We start from the raw sequence: 17,843 nt of genomic DNA on the forward strand, positions 1-17,843 counted from the left end.
AGGCCCTGTCCCCACATCTGGCTGTCTTAGTTCTTGGAGTATTAACTAGATATTGCTGGTTAAAGCCTAAATTGTGCCATTGAAATGTACCTGCCAGGAATTCTGGACAGCCTTGGAAAAGGGCTTTATGTACTAGAACCACAGCATAGGAGCAGTTCTTGGAGCTTCTGAAATAAGGCTTGCAGCTGCATTCTGTATGATTGGTGAGCTTCACAGCAGGGCTTTTGGTGGGGCCGGAAAGACAGCATTACTGTATTCCAAGCATGACTGTATTGATGCTGTTATAGCAAAGCAAGGAGATTTTCTTTTAGAAAAGGCAGCACATTCTTTATGCCTTTTTGCATGCAGCAATAGATGGGTATTCGAGGGGGAAGCAAAATAAGAGAGGGAGCAAAAGAACCCATGCACCCCTCTGGAGTACTAAAAGAAAAAGAAAAAAGTAGTTTCCTTAATTGATCATTGGAATGATTCCAGCCATCCTATCCAAAAGATGGTAATGAAGCTGTGCTCCAGGGATAGGACTTACACAAGAAGAGGAAGGAAGGTGAGCAAATAAAAAGCAAACAAAGGGAATTGACAAGAAAGCTAACCAGTTGTAGGCAAAAGTCTGGCCCAAAGCCCATTAAAAGTCGAGGCCCTGTCCACAATAGATCTTCAACAACAGATGGCTTAGAGCTGTCTGCGGGCAGGCCTAAATTTTGCTTCAAGATCAAAATTTGCCATTCCTTATTCTCAGAAACCATTTTTCCTACCCTAAATAACACTTACAACACCATAAAAATTGTCCCTTTATGGCTATTGGACGAATCATGGGTTTTGCCAGGAGGGTGAAGTCGGTCCTTAGAAATATGGTGAACACATACCTATTTGTACCTTTGCGAGGATTCAAAATCAGTGCGAACTGCTTTTTTAATTCAATTTACACACTTATCTGTATTCCACAAAATAATGATGAAGCAAGTGTGCGAATTGTGCGTGAAAAAGATCAAAAATCCTCATATGTTCAGTGGCCTTAGGGAGAAAGATTACCGTAATTGGAAAATATTTTTAATGTGAAGAATAAAAGAAAAAAGTTAAGCTGCCTTAGCCTTAATCATAAATAGGAAGACATTGTGCCCATAGACAATCCGTTGGTTTAAAATTCGGGGTGCTACATGCCTAGTAGATGTTTTTGGCTCCCAAAACAAGAGCACATTTATAGAAAAAGTACAAGAAAGGGTATAAGTTCAGGACATTCATTTGCCATGCAATTCACACATTAAGTGGAGGCATACCGGGTACCTCTTCTTTCCCCTGGTGAACAGGACTCATGAATTGGGACTCAGAAGGGATAAAGCATCAAACCACAGACATGAACACCTGCTCACTCGAGCTTGCTACTTTGATTTCAAATGACCCAACGTAATTTGCAGTCACTGTTTAGTTAAAATTCCACTTAGTATCCTCATCAAGCCCATAGCCTAGACCCTGCAGCCCCTCACCTCTGGAGCCCTTTGCTTGGCCTTCAGAGATGCCAGCCTTTGAAAAAACATATACAGCTTGCACTGTATTTTGCAGGGAGACTCACAGTACTATGGGTCACAAATGCCATAAAAGACAATGATTAGAGCGGCAGACCCTGATGCAGAGGTCTAGCCCGGGACCAGGGTTCAATTCCCCGCCTCGGCGGGTCTTGGGCTCAAAATTCCACTGACCTGATAATTCTCGCCTCGCCTCGGTGCCTATTCCAATCATGGAGTCCCACTCTGCAACTCTGGGCAATAGCTTGCTTAATCTTCACAACGGCCCCCACAACGCTAAGGATGCCTGGCCTCCACCTTGGGGGTGCCCAGGAGTGGACGCCTCACAGGGAAAGCCAGGATGGGTTCCACAGCGGTATTCATACAAGCGCCTTGAGACCCTTGCGGGTGAGTAGTGCGCTATACAAGTATCAATTTACATTTACATTACATTTACAGTCACAGTTATGAGTTCTTCACTTTCCTAGCTCTGGTAGCAGCTATTTGCAACATAAGAAACAAAATTACTTACTACAGACTTATCCCAGACAATGGTCATTCTTTCTTCAATTCCATTCACTCCCTCTGGAATCAGAGTAAAGTTATCCCTTCCAATGGCTTTCTGAGCTGTGCTGTATGAACAGTGCCCACTTCCTGTCACCTGCAGATCTCCACTGTAGATTTAAAAAAAACATGGCATATTTTGACTTTGTATCACACATTTACAATGATAATAAATCTGACTTGACCAGTAAATTGGGTATGTAAGAAGTATGTCAAAAAGTCCAATAATGAACTTTGCAGTTGCTTCCTAGTTGGAGATATCATTATTACATTTTATTTTGTATTCCAATGCTTTCCTATAGAACAATCAACCCTGCTACAGCGAAAATAGCTTTTTGGGCCTTGTCACTGAAAGGCCATGTTTAACATGAAACTTTTACATGGCGTTCTTTTAAAAACTGTATGCCCTGCTTTATGGGAAGTAAAAACTACTTAAGGGTGCCCTATTAGTCTCAAAGAGGAAAGGAGGTTTTAGGCTTGTCAAGAGCGGTTAGTTTGACAGGTCAATTTGTAATTTGAAGTTGCACAGCCAGTATACAGATGGTAGGTATGCAGTCATATTTACATTATCACTGTAGTGGATGGCACAACAGGTGCTGGAGTTTACTCTTGACATTTTACCTACAGGCCCTAGCTACAGTGTTGTACCATATAGTAGGGACTTACAGGTATGTTACATATGCCAATTAGGAGCATGCCAATTTCATTATGTGCATAAGGAGAGCAGAGGCACTTTACTGCTTGTTAGCATGGGTAAAGTGCACATAGTTCTACAATCAGCAAGAACAATCAAGGCACAAAATTGGGGCTCACCGCGCAACAGATAGTCGATTCCAACTGTGGCCCAAAAAAACGGGAGACGCTCTGATGTGCTTTTCAATGCAACTAGGACTGAAGGATATTTGAGAACAATGATTGCCCTAACGTGATGCATTACATTTTGCCTTTTAAATATAGAGGAATGAAACTTGGCTACTGGAAGCCAATAAAGAGTGAAAAATTCACTGTTAACCTCTTCGGTGCTCATGACGGCTCCCGGCTGTCATGAGTCACGGTAGGCGTGTGCTCGTGACGGCCGGGAGCAGTCAGGACGTTGCTGCTCCTCCCATGCGTTGTTAATTCCCCTCCTGTGCGGGAAAATTAATCAGTGGGCGGAGTTCCGACGGCTCCTGGCCGTCATGAGCACATGCCCACCGTGATTTATGAAGGCCGGGAGCCGTCATGAGCACCGCAGCGCCACGCCCCCGCCCCTCCCGCACTGCGGCGGAATTCGTGCTGCGGCGAAGGTGTTAATGCTGTTGGATCACCTCAGCTTGAGCAGCACTCTGGCTGCCATATTTCAGACAGCTCGGGACACTCAACATCTGGCCCAGGGAAGCCCTCCCAAGATTCCATGAGTTTAGACCAATGTGTCATTAAGGGGAGAACCCATAGATATTTAATGATGCGCTTGTTTATTGTAGGTCAAGGCGAATTTCAGCTCTCAGAGAACAAAGAACACAGGCCTAACCACTGGTCTTACATGGGGTTCAAAACTGAGTTTGAAACCCCAGACCACCCCAATTTCATTTCATGTTTTCAGGAAAGTATCTGGATGTCCAAACAGCTTGAAGCTGTGGTGTCATTTGAAAGGCTCTAAGTTTTTGATTGAAGCCCTTTCAGAGGGCCTCAGTGCTGGTTTAGTTCAGGATTCTCCCAGGTCGGTCCTGGAGGGCCAGATCCATACCAGATTTTTAAGATAGCTACTTTTATCTAGAGGGGATATGCTTAAAATCTGGAATGGATCAGGCCCTCCGAATCCGACTTTGGAGAAGCCTTGTTAAATTGAGCTTTGAGATTTATTGTATTACCCAAAGTTCAACTTCACAACCTGTAAGAATGATTTCAATTGAGATCAGTTGCCATTTTATTTATCACTGTCTAGGGCCTTGGGGCTCCCCGTTTGCATTTCCTAATTAGCGACTCAGTAGGAATCGCTATTTAAGAAATGCACCACTCAGGGTAAAATCCCATCTGTTAAAAATTGACGTTTGGTGCAGGGGAAACCAAGAAACCACTCAATCCATCCAAAAAAGTTATAGATCTTTACTAGTGTCTCCCCGAAGCATCATAATCCGTAGTTTTCAGTTTTTCCAAAGTGGGTAAATTGAGTATCCTTACTTTTGATAATACTAACGAGAATAACAAACAGCGGGAGCAGAGCGGGGAGGGGGGGGGGGCAGGACGGATGGCTGGAGGAGGGCAGGGGTGAAAAAGAGGGACAGCAACATTTAAAACAAGTATTAGTGAAAGAATGCAGTGGCTGACGTCAAAGATAAATAAGCCAGTCAGAAGTCTCTTTTGATTTAATGGAATGTTTCCACTGCCACTGACTCTTTTAAAAGCAGTAAAAAAATGTATTTTTTAAGTATGTGACTTCCTTGTAAACCTCCAGGAGCCAGAGAGCAGGAGGAGGGTGCGGAGGAGGGTTTAAGAACAACAGAAGACAGGAGGAGGACTTGAAGGAGGATTAAAAACAACGCCTGGGTTCAAGGATTAAAAACAACGCCTGGGTTCAAGGATCAAAAACAACACCTGGGTTCAAGGATTAAAAACAACACCTGGGTTCACCTGGGTTCAAGGATTAAAAACAACACCTGGGTTGGAGGATTACAAACAACACCTGGGTTGGAGGAATAAAAACAGCACCTGGGTTCAAGGATTAAAAACAACACCTGGGTTCAAGGATTAAAAACAACACCTGGGTTCAAGGATTAAAAACAGCACCTGGGTTCGAGGATTAAAAACAACACCTGGGTTCAAGGATTAAAAACAGCACCTGGGTTCGAGGATTAAAAACACAACCTGGGTTGGAGGATTAAAAACAACACCTGGGTTGGAGGAATAAAAACAACACCTGGGTTCAAGGATTAAAAACAACACCTGGGTTCAAGGATTAAAAACAACACCTGGGTTCAAGGATTAAAAACAGCACCTGGGTTCGAGGATTAAAAACAGCACCTGGGTTCGAGGATTAAAAACAACACCCGGGTTCAAGGATTAAAAACAACACCTGGGTTCAAGGATTAAAAACAACACCTGGGTTCAAGGATTACAAACAGCACCTGGCTTCGAGGATTAAAAACAACGCCTGGGTTTGAGGATTAAAAGCAACACCTGGGTTCAAGGATTAAATACAACGCCTGTGTTCGAGGATTAAAAACAACGCCTGGGTTCGAGGATTAAAAATAATGCTGGGGTTCGAGACTCAGTGGTAGGATCAAAATACTGTGGTTCTAGGCAAATGACTTTGGGGCTTCTTATCTGTGGTGGTGGTCTGACTGCTGTAACCTAGGTGGTCCGACTGCCTAATTACAAATTTGTGTTACCAGAGCGCTGCAACACCGCCGGCACCACCAGGATCATGAATCCTGCGGTGCTGGTGGAGCTCTGAGTGGGGAGGAATGGAGGAATGGAGGCAGTGCCGAACCCAGCACCACTGTCCATATAACTACTTGCCCTTCCACCACCAGGATCATGAATCCTGCGGTGCTGGTGGAGCTCTGAGTGGGGAGGAATGGAGGAATGGAGGCAGTGCCGAACCCAGCACCACTGTCCATATAACTACTTGCCCTTCCTCAAGCCTTTTTTTCACTGCCCTAAAAAGCAGGCTGAACAGCAAGGAGGGGGCTGCAAACAGGGTCTCCAGGCACCGTTGCCCCTTCTGTGATGTGACTGGGGGCACAAGTTGTGTCCCTATGTGCCTGCACTGTCATGCATGCACTATGTGGGATGCATGACATAGTGTATGACAGCAGTGCGCGCACGACAGTGCATGCACTGCTGGGCTGCTGCAGTAGCTTCCGGCTCACTCAGTTGGCAGAGCATGCAGACAGTGCAAGGCCACGGCAGGTACACCACCGGCCCGGTGGTCCAGTCGTACTGTGGCAGTCTTAAGATTGCTGGCTTTGCGGTCTTGTGGCTCCATGCGGCTTCAGCTGTCGGAACCGCCAAAGTTGTGATAAGATCCTTAATCTCTTCTCTTCATACCTAAAAATGAATGTGTCCATGTGTAATGCAGCTGGCTTGTGTACAGAGATCTGATACCTTTGGAGTGGGGGACAAAAGTAAAAAAAAAACATGCAGTCGCCAAACATGCTCAATTGGAAATAGTAGTGCCATAAAAGACAGGAGAAAGTTTCAAAGGGTGTACTTGGTCCAAGCTCCACTGATGAGAAAACACACACAGAGAAAGATGAACACAACATAAAAATAGCATGCTGAACAGAAACAAATGGAAAACCGAGTGACAGGAATACAAACAAGTGCAAAGTAACAGCGGGCTGTAAGCCCCTTTTCAGTTTTTGTTTTTTAAATACAAAATTCTTTGCAAGGTCAGCGCAAGTGCTGTGCAGGCGAAACCCAAAGGAGCGTTTTTTTTCTTTTTGTCGGCCTGGGCAGTGAACTTCGTTCAGTTCGCGGAGTTTTCTACACTTCGCACACCGCGGAGTTCGCGGAGTGCATAAAACTCTGCTTCGCGATGTTTTTTCCCTGCTCGCAATCACGAACGGTAAGTTTGCAATCGCGAACGGTAAGTTTGCAAGTGCGATCTGCTGATCTCGGGTAGAATTTCTGCCCGAGCGGCAGGAATACCAGCACAAACTGCAGTTCACACTGTACTACGCCACTCGAAGAACTTCGCAGAGTTTTTTGTAACTTCGCAGAGTTCCGCATAGCAAAACTCGGCGAACTACACCCAGGCCTGTCTTTTTGTCTAACATAGGTGAACAGTTTAAAAAATACATTTAGATTAGCATAAGTAAAATGTAGATAACACAGCCCTGGTCTGAAGGTTTAACACAGACTTGCTAAACCAGAGACACATAAGCAACACAATCATTTGATTTCACTGAATGTCTACATCTATAACTATATTAATCTCAGTGGTCGATTATGAGAACACCTCCCAAATTTGCCATGAAGCCATGTGCAGACACTGTCCGGTTTGGTGGATCACTGGAAGTTCTGAAAATAGGTCTTAACTCTATGTTGTCAGGGATTGCATCCCCCAGTCCTGGTTTTTTTTTTAAACATCCCAATGCATTCTGAATGACACAGAACCATCTGGTTAGCTCATCAAGGTGTCATGCATACACATGCAGGTGAAGGGTAATGGTACATCATACAATGACTAATCCTACCATGCTAGTAGGGAGTTTAGGTAATCTGGTGTCGTGCGATCCGGGCTCAGAGGTGGTGACGTCACAAAGGATGCAGCCTTTGCCCAATTTTTGCTCCAATAATGTGTTCCATCTGTTCCGAGGCTGGCAGTGATCGGTTCCCCAAATACCAATGTGCCTAATAAAAAAAGAAACAGCGGGTATTATTAATTTTTATGATGAGATATGCACTAGTTCCTGTGCAAGTGAGACCATAGGTATCAAGCTTTCCATAAAGTCACATCACAAATGGGTGCTAATACTACAGATTCTGTTCCACCGTAGTTTGTATGAATCAATAATGCTGTGCACCAAAAACAATTTTTTTTTTAAGAAAACAGAGGATGTTCATAGGAGTTGTCCCTGGAGCACAATGTTTGCAGTATTAACATGCATGACATATTGTGTTATGTTTTTTAAAGTGCATGTCGGATTCTCAAAATGCCACAGCCAGCACTTGCCCATAGTGATACATGGAGGCGACTGGGGTGCAGGCCTACGGGAGGCTGCGGCATCTTGGGAGCCGGCTACATGAAATGACAGCACCCTGGCACTCAGAGTTCCATTTCTGGCACAGTGCAGTTCACATTATCTCAAAAATGCCAATGTTTGTCCATAGTATTTTGAATCATGTGTTAACAATTGGAAACTGTCATGACGTGTAGAACCCTTTTGTATTGCATTGAGGCCCTACTATCAAAATACTCCAGCGAACCAGCCAAAAAAAGATAGCTTTCCTACTGGTTACAGGGAGTAGGCAGACACTGTCAAAATACAAATACACACAAGACCCGTAAATGTGCCAGCCATTTGCTTAAAACCACTCAAACTGGCAACACACTAGAGAGTGCTGCAATTCTCTGAGTAAACTAAGGTGTATGTACCTGCATTACACACAACAAAAGGCAGTTGCATTAGGCCAGTGGAGTCAGCTGTCGCCAGTTAACAATACCAAGAAAAAACACATGACAATTGATAAGGTATTAGAGTTGTTTAAAAATACCAGACAATGAATCTAATAATGAGACACATGGTTTTGAATCTGAATGAACATAATGAAACGACCCTAGGTTCTATTCATGGGCAAGGGAAGATTTGTAAACTAGTTCTCCTCAGTGAACTTCACCACCCTTAGGCCCTCGTTATGATACTATAGAATTGGGCAGGGGACTATATGACAATAAGTCGGGGGTCCCACCCCGCCTATTCCAATCAGAGTGCCTTTTTGTACCGCCCACCACCGTAATGAGGCCCATTGTATCACCATGACATGACAATATAATTTTCTAAGACTCAACTTTGGATTCTTAAACATGAATCCCAGGGGCTAACCTTGACTCTCGCGTTTGTCTTTATCTTCAATTCAACTTAAATATTTCAATTAGTACTGTAACTACATGCTTAGACACTTTACACTAATAGCTGTGTTGTACACACTGCTACATTTGCAGCTATATGCATATAACTATGATGAAATGAGTCTCAATATGCACACTAACGTGTAGTTTGTCAACATGTTTGTTAAGAGAAATTGATTTACCCAATCTTTGAAGTAGTCCGCGTCTAGCTTCATTCGGGAGGGATATGTAGGAAGACTTCCAGGCGTAAGCATCAGAAATAAAACCATAAGAACCTCTGTTCTGGGTGTTGCGTACCTAGATTCTTTTAGATATAAGAGTCCGGCCTAGAGTTTTTAATGCTACAAAATAGCCGTATCAATACCAGAGCAGTAGCCAAGCTAGTTGGCTGGTACATAAACCACTGTAGAATACTAGGCACTGTTCAATCACGCACAGCGTCGCAGGCCCAAAGTGTACTATAAAAGCACTCATTTTACGGGGTCTTTAAACATGGGTGGAAGCAGCATCTCCACTCAGGCCTAATTCCCCCCACAACAATGCCAGGCTCCAGCAACAGCTGCCTGTGGGTATTCCACTCACTTGCAAAGGGCAGCCATAATGTAGCGGGAGAGTGGCAGTGAAGTTGAGGACATCAGCTTGGCATTGCTTCCTTCTACCAATGGTGGACAAGCTGGGCTACCTGGTGGAGACAATCTGAAGCAAAACGACTGTGATCTGGGGAACCTCCGGGGTTCATTCCGCACCTCACTGCATGCAAAGCAGCGCATGCAAAAATAGGGAAATGCTCAAGGTTCCAGTAGATCTAGGGAACCATGTAAACCCTCAGCATTGCCTTCCCTGGGTACACCATGAGAAAAAGGAATTGGAGTACCGCCTACATGTGTTTTACTGGTGAGGAAACCTCAGGAATTTGCGTTTTATCAAGGTGCTTGACACTCCAGGGAAAATAATAATAAAGATTATCATGGTTCCTCATAGTGTGGGTGGCACGGGCGCCACCTCCTCCTCAGCGGGGTTTGGTGAATCACCACACAAATACCTGAGCACCAGGAAAGAGGAGATAGGAGCTAGTGCCACCTAAAAGCTAGCAATCCCACCATGATCCTGCCAAGGGACGTGAAACCGGGCCCCGCAGTGTGAGGGGGGGCACCAAGATCCCGTTGTGGGAGAGGGCCACTCAGGTTTGCGGCAAAACAAACGGAGTGGAGAACAAAAGCCAAAACAATTGCCGGCTCATGGAACTTGCTTTGTTTCCCTGATCTGACTGCTTCAGAGCATTGGATGGGAGTTAGAAAGAACAGGGGGAAATATTAGTGAGACTAAACAGGGCAGAGAGGCCAGAAAAGAAGGGCAGAAAGTGCCCTGAGGAGTAAAACAACACAGGGAGTCAAGTAGGTAAGAGGGAAAAGTGGGAGGGAGACAAATTTGAGCAAGGGCGCAGCATAACACAGGCCCTCGCAGGCCCTTGATTCAGGGGACCCCAATGCTTAAGGGAGGTCCCCATTAGCCTATGGCCAAAGAATATATATGGGAGACTCAAGGGCCTCTTTACACATTCTGCATGGGGGCCCCATCATTTTCTGTTATGCCACCGACCCTGCCTTTCCTTCAAGGTTCTGTCCATGCTAAAATGAGACCGCAAGCCAGGTCTGCTGTGCACCCAAAACCCACATCTGCTCACATTTTCTAGAGGCGAGAGGCAGGAAAGAAACGAATGGGGGCAGAATGGCAAACAACTCTGTGAACCTGCCTCTGATAATCAAATATGACAAGTTTGTATTTTACATGGTATCTGTGAACCACTTCATTTTGTAGGTCATAGCCAGTTCACAGATTTGATAGTGCTCTCAGCAACAGAGAGAGCAAACAGCACAACTGGTGGTCACCGGAGAGTTTAACAAGACCCTTGACAGCAGCGATTCAGCAGCACTCATACTGCTGGATTTAAGAGCAGCTTTTGACATGGTCTTTGTCCAATCTTAATACAAAGAAGCCGGAATTGCTGGGTCAGTCTGAAAATGGTTTGCCTACTTCTTAGATAACGAAAGCTTACAAGTGTGTGAGGGGCCCTAATTCTCTACCTCCCACAACACATTAAACAGGATGGTACCACAGGGTTCACCCCTAAACCCCACACTTTTCAATCTCTATGATATTCCACTCTCAGAGACCATATGCTCACATGAGTTCTCCACGGTTTCATAAGCAGGCGACACGCAAGCCGTCATCTCACTTACACCTGACACAGCACATCTCATGACAACTCAACTCATGCTTGAAGCACACCGAGGGCTGGATGTCTACCAACAGCCTAGAACTGAATCGCGACAAAACTGAGGTTCTTGTCGTTGGCAACAATCTTTCCAACTGGGAAGAACTTTGCTAGCTTAGGCCTGTTTGGGGCACAACCATTCCCGACACCGGCAGTACAAAGTCTGGGTGTTCAAATAGATAACAAACTTACTATGAAAGCCCAGGCCAGGAAATGTGGCACTGGAAATTTTGGTCCGCTGAGGACCCTAAGAAAAGCGCTGGGGTGGCTTCCTCGATCTACAGGTAGAGGGGTATTTCAAGGTCTGATTGTGTAGTCTAGACTATGGAAATTCACTTTCTCTTGGAAGTCCTCAATTAGTGCTGCAAAAAAAATTGAGGATCCAAAATGCAGTGGCTCGGATGCCTCTGGGATTACCTAAATTCACTCTGTCTTCACTTCACTGGCAGCTCTACATTGGCTGCTAAGAATCAAAAGGATACTGTTCAAGGCGCTATGTATTGGACACTGGGCGTTGAACAAGAATGGACCACGACTGCTGCCACATCTCATAAGTCCCTACTGCACCAGTAGATCACTGCACTCTGCAAGTCAAGGCTTGCTTACCGTTCCCAAAATCAAAAAAGCAAGGAATAGTGGACGATCATTTGCGTATTTAGGGCAACATTTATGAAAAGTGACGCATCGCTGCGTGAAAACAGCGGTGCGTCACTATTCATTGCGCCCTCCTTGCGACATGCTGGATGTGTCATATTTACAGTATGACGCATCATGTCTCAAGGAGTTACAGATACATCAGTATTTCTGACGTATCTGTAGGCGCAAAAATGACGCATTGCTTGAGTGTGTCACAAAAGTGATGCAACTCCATCAATGGGTCATTTAACATGGGCAAGTCCCATGTGAAATGTGCCTGTGTCAGTCTTACGCTTGCTGTGAGGCAGGCGTAAGATATTGAAGCATTGGCATCTTAGAAGTGACGCAGTGAAATCTCATAGATTTCATTGCGTCACTTCTACGAGGCTTACTTGTGTCAGAACGCCCCCCTTGCATACATTATAGCTGGCGCAGGTATAATGTGGTGCAGGGGTTTGCAAAGTGACGCATCTACTTAGATGCATCACTTTGTAAATATGACGAGACATCATGCATTTTTTACCCTGCTCGTGCCTCACAAAAAATGACACACTGGAAGCGCAAAAGTGACGCAAGGGCTCATACCTAAGCCCCTTCGTCTCTACCCCTTAGTCTCTAAACTATGGAATACCCTACCAATAGCATTGAGGAAGAACAAGGAGGAACTGAGTTTTCGGAAACAGCTTAAGACATTTTTGTTTATCTAACATGTGCTGTGTAAAGCCTGACAAGACCTAGAGCGCTGGGAGGCCCGTTGGGTAGCCATGCGCTATAGAAGTGTTGAGAATAGAATAGAGATGATGTGAAAGGCCTAGTAACAACATTGTCCTAAAATACTCCTGCATTGGTGTCTTCCGAACAGAAGGTAAGGCAGTACCTTTTTTCCTTGCTTGCGCGATGACGTCCGCGGCGCTCTTACTCATCACCTTGGTAAAGTAGATGGGACAGTTGATGCGGCTGGCGATCATAATGGCGCGGTACACAGCTTCAGCCTCAAGCTGAGGGTGGAAGAACCATCAATAGTTGTATATGTCTCATTTTCAATCAAAAATGCATTTCATCCAGAAAGAATTACATATTATTTAATTAGCATTGCAATTTCAATTGTTGAAGCTCTTCTGTAGAGTTGATTCACTTTGGTGACATGACACACAAAAGAGATAGAGCAGGAGCAGTGCAAGTTACCTTGATGCACATACCCAAAGAGCAGATGGCAGCAGCACTGAAAGGTCTGCTCACTCACAGAAAACAGGTCAAAAACAGGTATCCGTGCATGCTTCCTCAAAACAAATAGTATGTGCAGCTGAGTGCTAGCTTCAGTCATGGCATATGTGATGGGTTGTGTGTGTGATCTGTGTTAACATGCAGTCATGGTCAGATTGTATGGGTTGATGGGAGAAGAGAGGGAGAAGGTGCAAACAGATAGAAGAGAAGTGTAGCACATCAAAGAAAGAGACAGATGGAGATATATGGTGCAGAGGCATGGTGAGAATAGAAAGTGGAGTTAGGAGGAAAGAGATAGAGAGAGTGCAATAGAGAGAGGTAGAGAAAGTGAGAGAGAGAGAGAGAGAGAGAGAGCGGGGAGACGAAAAGAGGAGGGAGGCAGAGAAATGTAAGTGCTTAAATTAAAAAAATAGAGAAAGTGTACTCAGTGGTAAGCAACACAGCTCTTCACTTACCGATAGGCACTTCACTCAGTTACCGATCATGTAGTGTTTCACTCAGTGACCAAAACCGCAGTGCTTTCATCAGTAAGAGACACTGCAACTTTGCACTAATTGATATACTGCAATGACTTAAATAGACATTGTAGTGCTTCAGTCAGTGACAGATTTCACATAGAGAATCATTCACTAAGTGTCAGGCACTGCAGTATTCAGCTCCAAACTAAAGCAACATACACTGCGGTGCTGCACTCAGTGAGAGGCACTGTAGTGCTTCATTCAACGATAATGACAAAGGGACTTCACTTAGTGACTGATGTTGCATTATTTACTACAATGATGTTGACGATTCACCCAATGGTAGAGAGTGAGCGCTTCATTTATTGATAGACCGAAGGAATTTCACTCAATGATAGTTAGCTCGGGCTAGATAGGAGCATTCAGTGACTGATATTCCATCATTCCGCTCACTGCAGAACTTTAATCAGTCATAGACTGATTGATGTTCTCTGTCTGAAAGAAAGACCCTTCTCTAAGAGTTTCCTTAGAATGGTGGGTGTAGACAACCCTGCTTGGCTCTGAACAGGCCGGTCCATCTCCATGCAGGCAGTACAGAATCCCGCCTGCTCTTACCAGCGGCTGGAGCTCCAAGCAAAGACTTCCTGGAGCCTTCAAGCCACCAACCAAACCAAACCAAAATGTACTGTAACACTACTATGAATAGCCTATATTCAAATAAATATTAAACAATAATATTGTGATTCACAACCGACGATGCCTGGATCTTCTGAAATTGCCCTAGAAATCTTTTAAATAAATTGCTACACATATTTTGCATAAAAAAAGACTACAGAAAAACCTTACCTCCTCGGGTCTACTCAACGCGTGTCCCTCCGGGCCAGTAATTCCCATCTGTAGAATTCGTTTTTGCTCCTAAATATAATTAAAAAAATACATGAAAATTCACACATTCTGTCTCAGGCATGAGTTTTCTTACGGAAGACAGGGAACACATGGATGTAGTACTGTGTATGGGGGATTGTAAGCCTATTCCAAAGGCAGTTGGCCTGTGGTCCACACTGAGGAGAGCAATTCAAAAACTGTATATGCAAAATGTATGATATGTGCACATATTTCTAACTGTGGTTGACACAGCACAGATAATCTGGGTATAGGGGAAAGAATGTGTAGAACAACGTGACGAAAGAGGGCACAACATTCTGCATAGCATAGACATAGGTAAGTTAGCTTCCATCCAATATGGTTTGTGTTCCTGAAATGGGGAATATCTTTGTAGGATTGCACATTATAAAGAGAGCCATGTTATTTGGAGAACAAGCAGCTGGTAAGGGACAACCAACCCATCATGGCAAAACACGTCTCTCGCTCCTTGGTCAAAGCACGACTAAAAGAGTACCTGTGGTTGAGGGATCTGACATGCGTCAAAGCGGGTAGTCTGAATAATTTTCTTACTTTCTCCTAGGTTCCATTCCTCTGTAACTCTTCTTACAATGGAGGTACGGGTTACACTGTTAAATAGTTTCTGTCTAACATGAGGTGTGCCGTATTGCAGTTCTAATGTGTGTCCCTCATGCCAGTCAGCGGAAGAAACTCTACATCATTTTGCCTTTTTCCGTCCAGCCTATGATAGACCACGAAAACAATGGCTGAAGTAACTATGTAATCTTTTGGGCTTTTGTCAGTATGCTTATGCATTACGCAATTTAGGTTTGGACATGAGAGAGGTCATTGTTGTTGGAATGACAACATTTTTGTACGCTGCCTGGATCACCCGTATGCTTAGTGTCAATTGTTGAAGCAATGATGTCTAAAAGTGAGATTTTTTACATTTTTATTGTGTAGATGCTTCTCCATATCCTCTGAAGTCTACACACTTTATTATTATTATGTTTTCTCCTATTTTTATTGTGGGTTGATGTTTTATGAGATTGTTGGTTTTAATGTCATCTATTTATTAGTTTTAATCTGGTTACTTGCTGTACTGTGTTTTATGGATCTTTGAATCCGAAATAAACATTTATACAAACATACAACCAACCTCTTGCTGCAGAGAAGTATGTGTAGTCTGCAGGCGACAAAATAAAATCATAGGCAGAGAGGTTTTAGAAGCATGCATCAACGTAAAGGGGCATTTTCTTGTTGCGTGATGGAGGGTCCACTGCATATGAGGAAGCTTCTTAGTCAATACGCAGGCGTAGAATCAGCATATGACCATTTACAAAAAGGGTAGTTCCTGTAATTTTAATGCAGGTAGCTTGCACAAAAACTGGCGTAGTACAGCTGTTTCGCCACTGTTAGGTCACATGAGCAGCCATGCTTAATTTGTAGAGCCATATGTGCAAGAACCCAATGATTTTTTTTGGAAGGGCACGCCCCATTACTACAGTAGGTACCACCCATATCATTTTAGCCCTTTACCTAATGTCGATTCTCTATTAGCTCTTTTGCTATATATAGTGGTCCATTGCTCCTCAGTTGAGTTTGCATAGCATAGAACAGCCAGTACATAAACTGTCATTTATTTTTTCAGACAGTAGTATTCCCAATTCATTAAGAGGTGGATAGTTGTGCAATGTATTGTCTGAGTGGCTTACCCAGTGCTGTTCCATCCTTCGCATTCTGGTATTTCTATTTCAGGTTTTGGAAATGCTAGCAAACTTCAAGTACTAGAAATCAATGAAATAAACTGGGCTAAATAGGTTACATGACTGTGATGAGTCAACGTGACAGCTCTTAATTATTTCGTTGTAAGGGCCTGATTTAGACTTTGGCAGATGGTTCTCTGTCATTCTGGGTGGCTAACATTTTTTCCCATGTGATGCAGTAGGCTGTGCATATGCACTCTTTCCTCATCTGAGTGCACAACTGAATTATGAGGGGTGCCACTGTTGGACTTAGGCCTTTTTTGCAGGTTCACCCCTAAACTTTTTGCCTCTAGCCTCTGGCATGGTAGTAGTAATTTTAGGCCTCTGCGCACTTTAGCACTGTGGCCCAGTGTAAAGTGCGTGCGCACTCTGAGTGTGTGGTGAGAGTGGCCTGACCTCCCATAGGAATGCATGGGGAATGTGTGTGTCCATGGTAGTTCCTGATATGTGGGGAGTGCAGGGGCGAGTTTGGTATGTCTGAACTCGTGAGAATAAATGATGCGCAATGGTGTGAGCAGATTTATTGTGTCTAGTGGAGAATTGCCTGTCTGGCTTGTGAGTGACAGGGGCTGGCTGGTGTTCTTGGCTCCAGGCGCTAGGGTGAGTCTGTCTGGTGGTGAATAGGGAGATCTGCATGTAGATGGGAGGGTGGAGTTGCACCTGGGACCTGAATAGGGCTGGACCTTCCCTCTACAATGCTGGCTCCACCTCCTGTGGTGCGTCTGATGTCCCTGGCCTGTCCTGGGAATAGAGAGGGGAGCTGAGCAAAACAAAGTGCTTCAGGACCAGTTGTATCTGGTTCTCCCCTTGCCTGCACCTTTGAGACAAAGGATTTAGCTGTATAAAAGGAGGGGCTGTGACCCCATGAAAATGTTCTTGTTTGCGACTTGAATCTACCAGGGGCGTGCTGCTGCTTGGGTTCAGAGGAAGGCTTGCCTCCCTGGGCTCTCCCCTGCCCCTGGATGTCTGGAGGACTCCTTGGGAGCCATCTTACTAATGACAGAACGCTCCTGAGGCGGAAAGCCGGGAGCTAGGCACTTGATTTGATTTCCAATTTGATTTTTAATCTTGCACACTGCCTTCTTGCACACAACAGCTGATCTTAAATCGCCGTATTTTAATTTAATTAGCACTGTGTTTTTCACATACCTGACGCAATTGGGGGTGCAATTTAACTCGTGTCGGGTATACCGAGGGCCGAGCTAAGGCTTCACTCGGACTGACACAGCCTACCCGGAGGGCGACGACTGTGGCCGCCATCTTTGGGGAAGGGTACGGTTGGCGCTCTAGCGGTCGGGCGAATTAAGGCCCGATCGCCATAAATCTGGCAAGCGCTTCGAGAACCGGTAAAACCTTACTAATGACAGAACGCTCCTGAGGCGGAAAGCCAGGAGCTAGGCACTTGATTTGATTTCCAGTTTGATTTTTAATCTTGCACACTGCCTTCTTGCACACAACAGCTGATCTTAAATCGCCGTATTTTAATTTAATTAGCACTGTGTTTTTCACATACCTGACGCAATTGGGGGTGCAATTTAACTTGTGTCGAGTATACCGAGGGCCGAGCTAAGGCTTCACTCGGACTGACACAGCCTACCCGGAGGGCGACGACTGTGGCCGCCATCTTTGGGGAAGGGTACGGTTGGCGCTCTAGCGGTCGGGCGAATTAAGGCCCGATCGCCATAAATCTGGCAAGCGCTTCGAGAACCGGTAAAACCTTACTAATGACAGAACGCTCCTGAGGCGGAAAGCCGGGAGCTAGGCACTTGATTTGATTTCCAATTTGATTTTTAATCTTGCACACTGCCTTCTTGCACACAACAGCTGATCTTAAATCGCCGTATTTTAATTTAATTAGCACTGTGTTTTTCACATACCTGACGCAATTGGGGGGCAATTTAACTCGTGTCGAGTATACCGAGGGCCGAGCTAAGGCTTCACTCGGACTGACACAGCCTACCCGGAGGGCGACGACTGTGGCCG

General features: G+C 44.8%; 1 protein-coding gene across 1 annotated transcript in view; it reads right to left on the minus strand.

The window, feature by feature from the left end:
• LOC147709528 (dihydropyrimidinase-related protein 1-like) overlaps positions 1 to 17,843 on the minus strand; it is a 199,957-nt gene that overhangs the window by 72,459 nt on the left and 109,655 nt on the right. Inside the window, exons 7-10 of the mRNA XM_086928068.1 lie at positions 14,059 to 14,127; positions 12,408 to 12,528; positions 7,244 to 7,400; positions 2,032 to 2,173 (exon numbers count right to left, since the gene is read on the minus strand). Coding sequence (XP_086784194.1) covers positions 2,032 to 2,173; positions 7,244 to 7,400; positions 12,408 to 12,528; positions 14,059 to 14,127 — 489 coding nt within the window. The remainder of the gene's footprint in view (positions 1 to 2,031; positions 2,174 to 7,243; positions 7,401 to 12,407; positions 12,529 to 14,058; positions 14,128 to 17,843) is intronic.

The sequence above is a fragment of the Lissotriton vulgaris genome, chromosome 6, assembly GCF_964263255.1.
Source record: "Lissotriton vulgaris chromosome 6, aLisVul1.2, whole genome shotgun sequence".
Classification (NCBI taxonomy): Eukaryota; Metazoa; Chordata; class Amphibia; order Caudata; family Salamandridae; genus Lissotriton; species Lissotriton vulgaris.